The following is a 15383-nucleotide window of genomic DNA, read 5'->3' as shown; positions in this document are numbered from 1 at the left end:
ATGGATTATTTAAACATGGGACAGACATGAAGGAGCACCACATGGTAGCCTTCGAATCATTCGCATAACACTTTTCTATTTTGCCAAATGCCTTTATTTACCAGCCAATGCTATCATGCTGGTATCTGGTCAAAAGAGGATGAATGGAAATTGAATGGACACAACTTTACTGTGACTTTAAGGTGTTCCTGCAGATTTAGTCTGAGCTTGTCATGCACAAAGTTGACTGTTGAAACAAGAACACCTGAAAGGCTCTCAATCCTGATGCTACTCTCTGCTGATTCTCAGTAGATGGAACACATTAATGAAACACTTTAAAAAAAATCCATTATGTAGTTCTAAAACTGCACGGTGGCAAGACTCATTAATAAAGGGTTTAGGACGTTATTCCTAAAAAGCTGACTTTGGGAGGATGCAGTTTTCACCTGACGCCAGTGCTTTCCTGCTGCCTCCATGCTCTGTCTTCAGGCTGAGTCTAAACGGTAAGCCAGTCTCCGTTATTACACTGAGCAGCGTGCATGCAGCTGACTGATGGAGGCCAGTGTCCTGCACATGCTGTACTCTGCTGTTCATAATTGCTCTTTGTCCAGCTTATATCCTCTCCTCTCTTTTGGAGCTTTAATTCCTGAGTCCTGATTGCCTTCCTGTGTTCATTTGTCTCGAGCCGTGCACAGACGTGCAGCATCGTCTGCTCGTGGTATGATTCTGCATAATAACTACATCCACATAATAACAGTCCATCATCCCCGTTTGGTTCCGTGTATAGACGAGTAGCTCACTGCCAAACCCCTTCCCCCAAGTGCCGCTGCATCTTCTCCCCAGTCTCTCTCTATTTTCTTTTTTAACGCTTCATTAAATTCTTTCAATTTACAAGTCTGTATCTCTCTAATAACCAACATGAGTGCACTCCAACTGTGCGTTTCCTTACGTGCCCTTTCTCCCAGAAGGAACAGCTCAACGTCAGACATTTCAGAGGTTCTTTGCATGTCTTTCGTGCAATTCTTTTATTTGTTTTTATCCTCAAACTTCTAAGTGCAAGGTTGAAATGATACCTAAATAAATTATTTCTTCTAGAGTTGCCGCTACTGCTGGTGTTATTATTACAAATGGAGTAGTTTATCAGTATATTACCCTCATTTTACCCGTCGTGGGGCCTGTAATGGGATTCCCACGTAAGACAGGCTGCATTTGACTGTAATTGGCTTTTGAAGGGAGCTATCATGGAAAACTGTGTAGTCCGTGGTCCATTTTTCTTTGACATGTAAAGGAGATCTATGCCCGAGACGGTGCTGTAGCAAGGACAAGCAACTGTGAAAGCATCACAGTATTTCAAAAATAAAATGATCTCTCTAATAAAACGGCTTTCTCTCTCTTATAGATAGGGTTGGGTACCGAGAACCGGTTCCGGTTCGGAACCGGTTCCAACATTTCGATTCCAACGGTATCATTTAGAAATGTGAATTTCGGTTCCGCCTTTCGATTCCTGAGGAAATGTTTCTCGCCGCTCTCCGTAGCCTACTGCATGCCTGCGGGAAATGTAGCGTTGTATCTACATTTCCTACAGTGTAACCTGAGACCAGGGCTGGCCCGTCGCACTGGCATTATAAATGTTCGCCTAGGGCGCCAGATCTGTGGAGGCGCTGCGCTGACAGCTCTGGGAGAAAAAATAAATGTTTTGACCGTTGGTGCTCATCCTAATTTTCGGCCTTGATGTAACAACATTCATAATTAAGTAAATGTAACACCCTTTTCACCCCGGTTACACTTTTCATTTGCCCTGTACGATGGGCGCTGCAATTGATGAAAATGGGGGATGTTGGCTTATCTGGCAACCGCAGCTTACAGCCAAAGTGCGCGTGAGCGAGGGAGAAAGGGAGGGTGCACTGGAACCGGCGCTGTTGTTATTAGCATCTGGTGCTAGCTGCTCTTACGGAAGAAGATGTTTCTACATGATGTGGAGGGAGAGTCCTCTCCAGTCAGACTGAGAGGCTGATAACTTCAGCTCAGTGAGGTAAAGGACTCTGAGGGTTTAGATAGTTCACTTTAGTCTAAGTTATCTCAGTGGGTCTCAAACGTTTTGATCACAATTTATGTAAACACATATTTCCAAGGCACTCTTTTATAATTATTCGGATAAAACAGGTTTGAAATCATTCCAATGTATACTATAGGACAGTAAACCAGACATATCGTTTTAAACTGGAGAGATAAGAAAATATGCATAAATAAAATAGTAAAATAAGATATGAATGAACAACAAAAATAAAATGCATTACATGTAGGCTATTTGTTATTTAATTATTAAAATGTAAACCGATCTTTTTCATATGGGTGTTTAGAGTTGTACCCCCTAGATCTAGTCTCTAGTAATTCTGCGTGTGCACCAGATTGAAGCATTTTACTTCAAAATGTTCAAACATTTCTTCCCGTTATGCCTGAGAAGGCAGATATGCTTGTTTTTCTCAACAAGAACTGTTTTTAAAAGTTGGAGTGTTGCACTGTTGTAGCTTCAGTGGTTCTCAGGTTAAAGTTACATAGCAGTGAATATAAACAGACTGATTAATGTGAATATTACTTTAAACTAACCTGTGTAAAAGTTTCTCGAATAAATGTAATTTTTTTGGTGGAAGAAGCATGTATCATTTTTTTACCCTGCCCCTCAAAGAATCGGAATCGAGAACCGTTAAGAACCGGAATCGAAAAGTAGAATCGGAATCGGAATCGTGGAAATTCAAACGATACCCAACCCTACTTATAGATGATCAGTATAAGCACTGTTGTAGAGACAGCTTATATTTAATGTTTTTTTATTTTTGCTAGCTTGGGGTGGAAGCCACATTGCATGGATGCTAATGTCTCGATTGTATTCCACAGTAGACCAGCTAATGTATGTGACCAACACACCATCTGCCAAGGAGAAGGAATGATATATAATTGTACCACAAGCTAATCATGGTTAATGGGTACATGCTAGGTAATTATGTGAATTATATGGAATTTACCTGGATGAATAAAACACATAGTTGCTTAGACACCAGACGGGTGGATAACACTGAAGAAAAACAAATAATAAACTCTTAGAAGGTTTGACTGAAAAATCACAACCCTGACAGATTTACATGGCCATTCGTTGGTATCGTTTTTTTTTAATTTAAGATTCATTATTGCTCATTTCTCAGGCTTCCTGAAGATGACTGTTTGATGAAATCAGACACTGCACTGTCCAAATGACTGAATTTGCCACATAGGAACACAAATCCCATTTACCTGACGGTGATTCAAGTGGAATGGTAAGTTCACCACACGGTTTGATTAGACTGCACTAAGTGTGTTGTGGTGATCCAAAGTCAGGATCGTTAATTTTGGCAGAGAAGAAAGAAGGACCAATGGATGACCCCTTTTTTTTTAGCAGCCATCTTTTTAAGCAGCCACATTGGGTTAGAATCAGTGGAGTGGAAAGTCTTTGGTGAAGTTCTTGTTCCTTTCAGCCAAATGTTCTTAATTTATACCATCATGTTCAGTATTTAATCACTTTGCTTATTGGTGCTTGTTAGTATCACTTATCCAAGCCCACATTGTGCTGAAGAAACAAGTCATTTTGGATGGATAATTTTCATTTTGAAATCTGCAAAACTACCCTAGTTTGCCTTCTTTGGATTTCTAAGCTACTCAATTTGCAAAATGTATTCAAACAATATTTCTGTGTCACCTACTTTTTGCATGTGAGATTGCCCTTGGGCCTTATTAAAATGTTCCTTGGGGCTTGACATATTTATTCAATTAAAAACTGTTATATTTTGCTCAAAAATGTAGCATTAAGTGATACAAGGTTTATTCCCGGCACTTTTATCACCTTAAGGACATCTGCAGAATTATCATTCCTTTAACAGTTGATGCATAAGCCCGTGAAGGACAGATTGAAAACCTTTTCAAATCTTCCCATTTGAATACATGGACTTAATGTTTTAAATGAATATTGCAATATACAATGCGCAACCTTTGAAGCAATGAGCAATCAGCTAATTAAATGTGGGCAGTTTGACTAATGATGAAATTAGATTTTTTTAACAGCTTTTGACACCATTACACTGCGCTGTGAAAACAGTACTGTGAAGTAAGAATCGTAACAGACCCGTTTCCTAATTTCTGGGCAGCTACGTGCTTTGGAGTGTCAGCTTTAACTCCTCGGAGCACTGCAGTATCTCCAGCTCCCCAAAGACCTTGTGGGTGATAATCAGTCATTACTGCTCCTTCACGGAGTTGTTTATTTCACAACATGCACACGGCAATTCATCATTTATTTATATGACAGTTGTTATCTATTATGTTGTTCCTTTCATGTGGCCAACAATGAAGGCTTGTATGGAACATTAGGCTTCCATGCATCTGATGGCGTTACACTGATTCTTCATCTTCATTTGATTCCCTGCAATCTCATAGGTCAGTTAATTGCAGGATATTGATACCAGCATTATGGCTAATATGATTCCTTAGCCATTTCAATATGTGGGATTGTGCTCTCCCAATACAAAATGACATTTGAGCCTCTGTGCCGAGCCCTCTCTAATGGGATCTGGGATAAGAATGGAAATATGCGTTGGAGCTGGCAGAGGCACACGCTGTGTTTTTGTTTATAAATAGCTCCAGCCAGCATTATTCCACTTGCAGTTGTCCCATAATAATCAATCACTCGCGGACAGGCCGGCTTCTCCTGCTCACCAGGGGGAAGGTGCACTGTGAGCTGTGCCCTTGCACCTCCAACTGTACAAGTACATAAAGTAGTGCATGGTGAGCGGGACGGAGCTGGGAGTGTGGGGGGTGGCGGGGATCCCGTGCGGTGATGGAGTGAGTTATGGCAGCTTCACCCTGGCTGTTCAAAACCCTCCTCCTCCTTCAGGTCATTACATGCGCTGACATCCACCATTTCGCTTTTTCAACACGTTTAGAAACACACACACACTCCCTCCGCATCCCTGATCAGAAGCAGGTGGGAGGATTATCATGTGATAAGCTTGGAGGATGTGGGATGGGTCGGACACAACTGTTTGCTCTGCTTTCATTTGTCTCTGTCTCTCTCTCAGCCATTATCTCTTTCTTTGGAGGAGCTTTGCGGGAAGAGCTCCCAGCTTTGAGGACACTGCAGGGGAAGATCCCAAACAGATGATGAGGGCCATTTTGTACTCGCACACGCTCATGAACAGATGTACCCTGATTATCAGCCATCACACACATGTTTGTCCAGTTGATTTACTTGTGAGAGCACATTCACACACATTCACACACGGTATATTTATTTACTGATCCTTTTTTCAAACTGTGTACCGTTAATACACACACACATCTCCCAGTGTTACCATGGCAGTTGCAAAAATACAGTAGGAATCCAGCTGATCCTTAAAAAACGGTTATATAACTATTGCGGTGCTAAGTCTTGTATCTTATCCAAGCCTTTCTGTGTTTCCTTACAGCCTGGCTTTGCTGCTTTGACTGTACCTCCCACAAGACACCACTGAACACATAAAGGACATTTGTAATTGGCATTTGTTTGATTGGAAAAGGAAGACAGACTCGCTGCGGTTTTACAGTATCCTCCTCCTGTTCCAAAACAAGGGGAACAAAAGTGAGATCTCATCACTTTAAAATCTTAATCAAAATCTCCATGCTCGGTAAAAAATAATTGTACACTTAATTAAATGCAGCCTACTTGAGAAGCACACCCACCTGGCACCCACGTTCTTTCCCTGCCTCCGTCTCTCCCTCCTCCTGTTCTACACTAAACTCCCCCCACCCCCCAGGAGCATGATATGTGAAAGCTGAATTTTAAACCTCACCTCCCGGAGTTCCTTGGCCACATCCTTGAGCTCTTTGAGAATGCCGTCCAGCTGGTCGATCACCATCTTCATGTGGCTGCGGATGCGTTCTCTCGGGCTCGGGGTCTCAGAGGTGTCCCGGGCCGGAGCTCTGCTGAGGGACATCCTTTACAGGGCGACGTGGGGCCAGTGGCCAACAGGCTGAGGGCGTGGGGGAGCCGAGTCGGGGTCCATGTCTTTGGCTACAAGGAGCCTCAGTGCTACTGATCCGAACAGGGGCCCCGGCCACGCAGGGAGACCTCAACATCTTAAAAGCACCTGGGCAGCCAAAACACCTTGCCTCGCCCGCACACCAGGCACAGGCTCACACATCCATGCCCTCTTGTAGACACTTCCAAAAACGAAGAGAAAATGTGCATGGGAAAAGTCAAGCGCTGTAAATCCATGGAAAAGAAACAGGCAAAACACATGGGCTGAAGCTCGTACGAAACTCTTACATAATCTTGTTGAGCCACCTCATCTCATGTGTCAGTGTGTGTACTGTACGTTTGGAATTGTTCCCGAGAAGACGCTATTTAAAACGCCTGACTATACAGGGAAGAGACGTTTTCCCTCTTCCACTTGTCCTGTCAAAGCTTTTTTACTTGTGAAACACAGTGACATGTTGGCAGGCTAACATACAAAAGTGAAAGCAGAAAATGGGTTCATATTAACCCTTTTTATAGAGAAAGCTATCCAACATAGATAGAAAAATAGAACTCCCAGCAGTGGCTCGATTTTCAAAATGATCGTGTTCTACATTATTGGTGGCCAGCGGGGACAAGATTTGCCTTCTAAATATAGTCCTTCAGCGACTGTCTGTTATGAGAGAAGGACAGACCCTGTTTGGGAAAAGGGGATATTCCTCTGTGCCGTTTCCCCCTCCAGGACAAATGTTAAAGATTCTCAGTAGAAACTCGCATCAGAATAAACTTTGCTTCACATCCATTTCTCTTTGCAGGTGATGACTTAATCTGGTTGTCCTTCAATTCTCGTCCATAAAAGGGAGGAAGGGAGGTTTGGGTCTTTTTCACAGAGCGTCCACTCTCCCTCGATAGCAGGGCTTACTCCAGGTGGCGTGGGATCAGAATGAATTGATTTCCAAGCCAGCGGAACGTGACTTGTGATGAGAATTTGTAGAGGGATAACAAGAAATCATGGTGTCCATGAGACGCAGTTACGAAGCGGTTCCAATAAGAGCCTTCCCCTGGAATTCGGGTGGCAGCTTGTCTTATGCAATAGCGCTCTCCAAGTCCTCTCAGAAAACACTGACCCACAGCAGTCCACAGGGGTGTGCCCAAAAACCAAGGGTGCAGAAACAGAAAAGGATTCTCTTCTCTCCTTCAGTTGTTGCTAAGGGAACCCGGTCTGCCTCCTTGTGCTGTGATTGGATAATTATTTTACTTCTTATCCGTGTAGTGTATGCTTTCTCTGTGGACTCTTTTCAGAGAGGCAGAGAGCTCAGTGCCATCCAGCAGGAAGAGATAAATCCCATGAAAGCTTCCCTGAGGAGCCCCAGAGAACAAGCGGGGGGAAGAGCTTCTCTCCAAATCCGGGGCGATGCCACTGCCACGGGGTGCGCTGGCCAATCACACATGGCACCTGGACAGACGGGAAGAAAAGCAATCACTTATTCTCTCATGTCTCATCCCTCAATCCTTTTGATTCCTCCCTCTTTCTGGAAGTCATAGCGACATAAGAAAAGCAATAGAGTGAAGAAGACTCAGAGATGGACGGCAATTAACTGCGTTGTCAAAATGTATCTCGAGATTCAGAATCACTTTCTCACACACACACCTCCTGTGCATCACTTTGCTGTTGCTATGCCCCCCGGCGCTCACTGTCCACGCACAGCAGGATCATTCAAGCTACACACAACCTGCTGGTTCTTAAGCAGTCCCTCTGTCGCACACACTAACCTCTTCTCCTCTCGCCCGCCTCGTCTTCCTCTCATTCCTTTCAATCTCAAACAGACTCTTACTCTCGCTCTCTCTCTCACACTCACACACAGCTCACTCCCTCTCTCCCCTACTTACTGTCTTGACATAGAGAGAAGCTTCTATCAGCAGGGCTATTTCACTTTGAGGCTGTGGCTCATCAGAGGAGGAGTAGAAGTGGAGGAGGAGGAGGAGGAGGAGGCAGGAGGCATGAGATGGGAACGATGAATGGCCCTGATAGCACTCTGAGCAGGGAGAGAGGAGGCTGAAGAGGAGGGCTGAAGATGACTAAGAGCTGGAGCGGCGGCGAGGAGAACACCTGTTTCAGATTGTGATGCCGCCGCAGCCGCTACCATCACTCAGATAACTGTGCTGCCCAAAAGCATGCCACCCGTCATCCCCGTCGGCGTTCACCGGGAGGCAGCAGACAGAGCTGTAGAAAAGCAGCTGTGTGATTCCTATGACAGCCTCTCCCTCTCTGCCTATCCTCTCTGTTTGTGTCTCTCTCTCTCCCCCCTCTGTCACTCTTGCTCTTTCCCTTTCTCCGTCCCCGTCTCTCTGCCCCTGCGCCCTCACTGTGTCCTCGCTGACTGCCGGATGAAGGGAAGCTGATGCCAGAGTTTATCGTGGGGCTCAGGCTCCTGCCAGCACCACTCGGCTGTTCTGCGCGGCTCCGAGGAGGAGGGGCTGGGTGCTTTAAAGGCACAGTGTATCGCACAGTCCCCTCCTCTCCTCTCTGCCGGCGCCTACACTCCCCCACTATCTCCTCACACTGCCTATCTAGCCTTTGTCACAGTTATATCGAGGGTGTTGTCTCTCTCTTAAATCAAGATGAAGTCTTCCTCTGCCTTCAGCCAAGCAGCCTCTGGGGAAAGAGTGTCCAGAAACGTCTGGCTGTTACATCATTAATATACAAAGCAGGTTGGTGTTTGATGACCTCATCTGACTCAGAGACAGGAATAGGGAGGGAGGGCCAGTCTGACTTGTTCTCTCCCCCGTCCTCTTCATCAGCATTTCCTTCAACACAACAGCCCTGCATAACCCCACCAGAGGCAATTACCCTAATATGAAATTACTTTTCTAAAGGAGATACTGTAACAGTAAAGCAGATTCATAATGGCAACTTCTTGAGCAATTCACGCCCGATTCCAGAGGGTCTTGGCAGATAACTACTGAGCAGCCAGCGGCTCGGTGCATTCCTTAGCATCATTGTAAAGCAAAATGCAGAGTGGGTTCAAGTTAGGTGGATCGTCCATGCTCACGAATTTGATCTGGGGTCCTCTGTGATTTCTACCACGAGCACCACAGACCTTACGCTGGTGCTAATTGGGCGAATAGGCTGCAGTTTAATAAAGTATATTTCTCTCTAACAGAGTTCTACTTCTTCAAAATACAATAAAGAAATGCAAATGTCATATTCCTTTTCTTTATACAGTCACATTGTGTCATGTTAAGATATCTTTATTATGTGTTAATATTACATCGGATTCTAAAGCACATCGTGGCTCTTTGTGGAGAAAGGGGACTGAAATGGGATCGTGTGCTTTTCCTGCATTTGCACATGGCTGCTGCAGTGGCAAGATGCTCCTCACAAACTGCTCCCTGAGAGAAACGGGTGTCCTTGAGCATGTTTCCTTTTGTTAGCTTCACTGCTTAGTTGCACACTGCTTCCCTTCTTAGAACACAGTAACAGCTTGCAGCACAGTTTGTCAAGCCATCATTTATAAAAGAAAAACAGTATACATATAATGTCTTTCGGTTTTTGTTAAAGCACTTTGAATTGCCTTGTGTTGAAAAGTGCTATATAGATAAACTTGCCTTGCCTTGCCTATACATTTGGATATTCGTGATGATTTCATGAGCTCTCCCAAATAAAGTGTGTACTAAATGACCTCTTAGTGGGAAGGCCAGGTGTAGAGCACAGATAACTCTGTGGCAGTGAGGCCTTCATTGGTAGAGAATTTGATTATTTCCTCCCGTACAATATATATTTTATTAATGCTAAGGTCATTCCACCCTGTGAGTTTAACTGGGAATCTGGAGCGTGTCCAACTATACAGTATGTTATATTTCTACCTTTGATTTATTGTGCCATACAGTTTATAGACGTTTTATACGACGTCATTTTTAATAGCTGGGCACACGTATGTTCAAACGCACCAATGCACAGCAGCAAGCCACAAAGCATAAGGACCAAGCTGGGCGATCCCGGGGAAAAAAAAAAATATTTGTAAGTTGGTGCCTTGGCAATAAATCCCTAGACAGATTTTATTTGACGTGTATTGTTTACCTCCCAATAAGCTATCATACTCATATTTATTTGATGCAGCAGGGATCAACGGTCTTTATTATTGTTCTTTTTTTGGCAGCCTTCCGCTCAGTTTCTCGGTTCAGACACTGATGCAGGATGTGCACAGGATTTATTTTTTATAATAAAGCAGAGAAGGGCGAAAGACAACAATCAATACAGATACTCTATATCCTCCCTCTTTCCTCACTGCACACACTTGTATCCTTGCAAAGATGGGGAATATACATATTGGAGTATTTTGACTTATTCATGAGCAGGCATGCATTGGCAATTGGATATATAATAGAACATACTTTGTTGTAGAAAACACCAAATAAAATATACATTTTGTCTCACGCTATAGAGACAAAAAATGCATTGCAATTGGGTGCTCAACCTCAAATACAAGTCAGTCATGATGAGGTGAACACCATTGAGCCTGCTAATACATTCCAACACCTCTGGAATTCCTCTACTCTATTGAGATTTTCTGTTTGTTTATTGGCATTGCAAATGAATAGTGGTGAGCCATGGGCCTTCATGTAATGCCTGACCGTAGCATAGTCCAGATGCTAGAAATGCTACTTGTTAAGAGCTAGTTTATTCTGTCCTAGAAAAGGAAAAGCAAGGCTAGATGGTTTTGCTGTTTTCTAGCGCTACGCTAAGCTAACTATCTAGTGGCAGTGGTTCTTTGTTTACTGTACATAATAGTTATATCAGTAATCAACAAGGTATCTATAGAGACAATGAAGTTGTCTATAATTATGTTTGAAAGCAAGTTCATTTTTTTATATTTTCTGGCTAGGAGTTGTATTCCCACCTACAAGTTTGAAAACACACTTTCAAGGACGACAAAACAAAAACAATAAAAAAAACAGCAAAAGTTCGTAGAGATATGAGCGATCCTGTTGTGAGGATTATATTCTATAGGTACACTTCTTGTAAAAAGCAACTTTTCATTTCATTTTGAAAGTTTCTGTGTGGAATCATATTCCCTCTACGAAGAGTAGCATTCCTCCTCAAGCAATACATCACAATTTCCTCTCCACTAATTAGCTCTCATTCAGTCCTCAATACCCTCGATTCCCCTCACCGCTCTAAAAGCTGCAAACACACGCTTTCTCCCGTCTTCTACAAGGGATTCTGCCCGTGTGCCTAAAAGCAAAAGCATGTGACCAACAGTTCTTGTTCATTCTTTTGCACTCGTCCTCAAACTTCAAGGTGGAAATAATTTGCATAAATCTCTGACACTCATCCTCATCATGTGCATAATTGATATATCTTTTATATCAAACCTATAACTGTCCACATCTAACTGCCAAGAGCTGAGTAACTGTCTGTGTTTGAAGGTGACTCATGGGGACATGTCACGAAAAATGATTTGATGGAGTAGATGCTGGTTTTGCAAAGTTTTAAAATCAATGCAGAAATATGTAGACACTATAACATTAGATGCCTGTTTTTTTAATAGCATAAGGGTATGTTGTAATGTTTAGTCTTCAAACGTGGTATTTTCCCAGCAGCACAACAACAATGTAAAATAGTCGAAACCCAACATCCTGTCTACCATGGAAATCTAATCAGCTAATACATTGTGGGAGGATTGTCTTCCTTTGAATTTCAGCCAAAAATATTTGTTATATTTAAAAATATTTGTTGCCATCCACAACCCTGTGCCCACTTTTGTTAAAACCAATCAATTACAGTTTAAAAAACAAACAAATACATAAACCTTTAATGAATCTACATACATTATGCGTTTCCTCTCCTGGCCATTGTGTGGCACTGTGGTGTAGATGTGACATGTTACTTTGTTCTCTTCTGACTGAGGACTAAAATGGTGGACAGACACAGAAAAGTTGTTTGTTCTTGGTATTGGACCAATGCGATAAAATATTAATTGTGATGATCATCGTGTGAAGAATTCACAGATGCAGAATCAAAGGGGGATTAATTGCAGTTTTCAATGCACATTCAACTCCCACATAAATACATAAGCAGATCCTTGGTGGTTTATGTGTTGCGTGATTTATTTAAATGTAGTGGAAATATCTCCACTGATTTGAATTAACTCTCACTTAGAGGCCAAAGTATTTAACATACAATCTGTCATCATATTTCCGTTGTGGGATGTTTGGGATGTATGTTGTCTGAATCTGAATGATGATTTTTAAACCAAAGGAATTGGAAGGCACATCTGGCATTTGCAATATGCATGGCCACACACCGTGCCCTGTTTACGATCTCCAGTTGTCCTTGATTTCACACACACACACTAAGGGACAGAGAGCTCAGAGGCCCAGCCTGTCTTACAGCGACACCAGTCTCTCCTCTTGCCTGTCTGCTGACCTTTTGATATTTCAGTCCTGTGCGTGTGTTTGTCTGTGAGTGTTTGCTTTTTTCCCCTCAGCAGTCATGCAGCATGCAGAGGAGCAGAGGCTGTCTCAGACCATAACACCCTGTGATGGATCAGTGCTTTTACACAATGCAATGAAGCTTAAGTGTTTGATTGATTTCTCATTTACTTTCCTCACCATTGGTGGAACTCTGGTCTATGGACACAGCTGCACTGGGGGTGCTAGTCCGGGCCAGTGGTCTCATTGTTCATAGTGGTCCTGTGTCATATTTAAGACATGCTTTTGAGCAGTGTCCCTATTGTTCATCAATGTTCGCCTCTATAATTTAACGTAACTGGGTAGCCTCTTTGTGTGAATATAACTAAAGCCAATAGTAAATGTCTTTGTTGTACTGTTTTGTTTGCATTTAATGGACATTAAAACTATTACAAATATACATGCTCCATGCTACCAAATGTATTTTAGCCCACTTCAAAAGTGAAAGGAACTGCACATGTGAGAAGGGAATTTAATGTTCATTGATAAAACAAGTTTCAAACATTGTACATTTACTACAGAAGAATTATGAGTAAAGATTGAAGCAAGCTGTGAAAAATAACAGCATTCTCCCCGCTGAAACAGCAGTGATCTTTTCCAAATAAAACAATAATCGAAAAATTACTCTTGGAGCATTCAGCAGGGCACAGGACACAGGACACACTGAATTGGCAGAACAATTTAGTCTTCTGAGAGGTTATCACAGCAGGCGATGGATAAAAAGGACATTGTTAAGAGTGTTCAAGAGACTCTGGGTTGTTGTTGTTGCCTATCTGTTTTGTTAAGATGTAAGAAAAGCTCCTGTTGTGTTCAAGTGTTCTGCACTCAATTACAGCTTTGTGTTCAAGTGTCACATCACAATGCTGCAAAATCAGAGATATTCCTTTCACGGTGTTCCCCGTCATAACCATTTGCCTTCATAACCCGCAAAACAATTAGAATGTCAATAGTGTGGTTGTATATTCTGCTGTGTATGCTAGTAGCGGAAAATGTAGTCTTTAGCAGAGCCTAAAACAGAGATGAGTTGCGAGCCACAGATATCTGTTAAAGTTACTTTGTTCTAACTCAACACCCACAGACCCAACACACTTTGTCTTCAGTGACTTCACTGTCAACACGTTTCCTCTCTAGAGACACAAAATGTCCGTAAGAAACTTTACATATGCAGTAGTACTCCCAAAGACTTGATAACATACTGGGTGTTTCTCAATGTCGAGGAAGGCTGCTCCAAAGCCACTATTTCAAACATACTACGTCATCGAGTGCCGCCGAAGGACTGTTCCAATGTCCAGCATACTTGAAATTCTACCGAGGCCGGCGTACTTCGCAGCGGGAAATTTCGAGGCTGCACATGTATAGACTCCGTGGTCTTAAAATCCCCCACAATGCTTTGCGCACGGACCAATTTCCAATATTTGGCGGAAATCGCGCTCCATTTAAGGCGGGGCCTCGCATATGACGCACACCTGTTAGCCTGTTCCACAATTATTCGTTTTCCGAGGCTAGGAAGAATTCTTGCCACACTTCTGAAGCATCTGACTCAGAGGTACATGCTACCAAGGAATCGTCCTTGACATTGAGAAACACCCACACATACAGCAAACCTGACTGAATAAAATACAAATATAGAGAGGTTAGTTAGAAATATATTGTACTTGATCCCCATAACCTCACTAACTAATCTGACACTTCCTGTAGCTGCTTTACACACTTGCAGTGGTTTTCCATCAAAACTGTTTTAATGGAAAAGCAGTCAACAACTAAACATCATAAACATGCATATTGAGCCAAACACATCGCAGTGAGGCCAACACCATGGTTTGGTCCTGCGTATTGTGGGTCACTGTGGTTATCTCCTGCTGTGAGAATATAGTGGAAATATAAATTATCTTAGCATGGCCAGACATGCTGCAGCTTCCATTATAAATGCTCCCACTGCCCTAAGGATAGAAAGCCATATGCAGTGAGAAACGTGAATGCATCAACCTTCTCACATCAATAACTGCCACAGGTTGATGTATTACATGTTCATTTATCTATTGTTGTACTGGAAATCCATGTTGCTGTTACATTAACTCAAACATGCCAGTCCCTCCCCACATCCACCCCCAACTCGTCTGTGTCGTCTACTGTATGTATTGCAGACTTCTGTTTAATACAAAAGTAAAAATTGTGCAAAAAAGAGCAGCTTCTCCCTCAGAGAAAGCAAATTGGTGCCACTAAATCACCAGAAATGAATTTTTGTTTGATGACATAGTTTGTTAAATTCACGGTCTTTCAGTAGGACTCAGATGAGGGTGTTGCACTTTTCCTTTTCCTTATACATGTAATGTTTTGGTGTTGTTGTTTGTTGTTGTTGTTTTGTTTATTTCCGTTAACCGTCAAGTGGGAAATAAGTATTTTTTGTGTTTCTCTTAGTATCCTAAGATACTGTTATGTTTGGCTGTGAAAAACAATTAATATGAAGGGCAGACCATCTATTTGTATTTATTGTTGTTGTTTTTAGAAAAGGGCAGGTCATATAAGATTGTATTCTTCTCCCTGCTCCTTTTCGCTCAATGGTGTGTTTGTAGAGACATGTTTTGTTGGCAATTATTGTACATTTGGTTTTGCGTACCATGAGCGGGACAAATAGAAATGAAATGAAATGATCCGACATGTGTACATTGGACCTTTGTCCTGCTATAAGACTAGTTTGCTTTTGGTCTAGAATACATAGCCTACTGGTAATCATTGTATATGTTCATATTGTTTGCAGTGGCACTCCTTCTACGCTGCATTATGATGGATTCATTTGTATTTCTGCATGAACTACTATGAAATGTGTAATCCATAACGACGGTAGAACATGGCTTCATCTTGTGCTGTGGAAGGTGGTAGAAAAATGTACATCATGTCTAAGCATAATCCAGCC

General features: G+C 42.5%; 2 protein-coding genes across 4 annotated transcripts in view; one reads left to right on the top strand and one right to left on the bottom strand.

Moving 5' to 3' along the window:
* The window catches only part of insyn1 (inhibitory synaptic factor 1), a 51736-nt gene extending 43308 nt beyond the window's left edge, over positions 1–8428 (bottom strand). The window contains exons 1-2 of one of the 3 annotated variants that reach the window (XM_034102612.2): positions 7886–8428; positions 5832–7451 (exon numbers count right to left, since the gene is read on the bottom strand). In XM_034102612.2, coding sequence (XP_033958503.1) covers positions 5832–5975 — 144 coding nt within the window. In that variant the 5' untranslated portion in view covers positions 5976–7451; positions 7886–8428. The other 2 variants (XM_034102620.2, XM_034102629.2) reach the window with 2 other exon arrangements.
* loxl1 (lysyl oxidase-like 1) overlaps positions 1–15383 on the top strand; it is a 267755-nt gene that overhangs the window by 121172 nt on the left and 131200 nt on the right. The window lies entirely within an intron of this gene.

Source organism: Pseudochaenichthys georgianus, chromosome 3 (assembly GCF_902827115.2).
Source record: "Pseudochaenichthys georgianus chromosome 3, fPseGeo1.2, whole genome shotgun sequence".
Taxonomy (NCBI): Eukaryota; Metazoa; Chordata; class Actinopteri; order Perciformes; family Channichthyidae; genus Pseudochaenichthys; species Pseudochaenichthys georgianus.
Note: the sequence above shows the minus strand (reverse complement) of the source record. Positions and strands in the feature narration are given on the sequence as shown.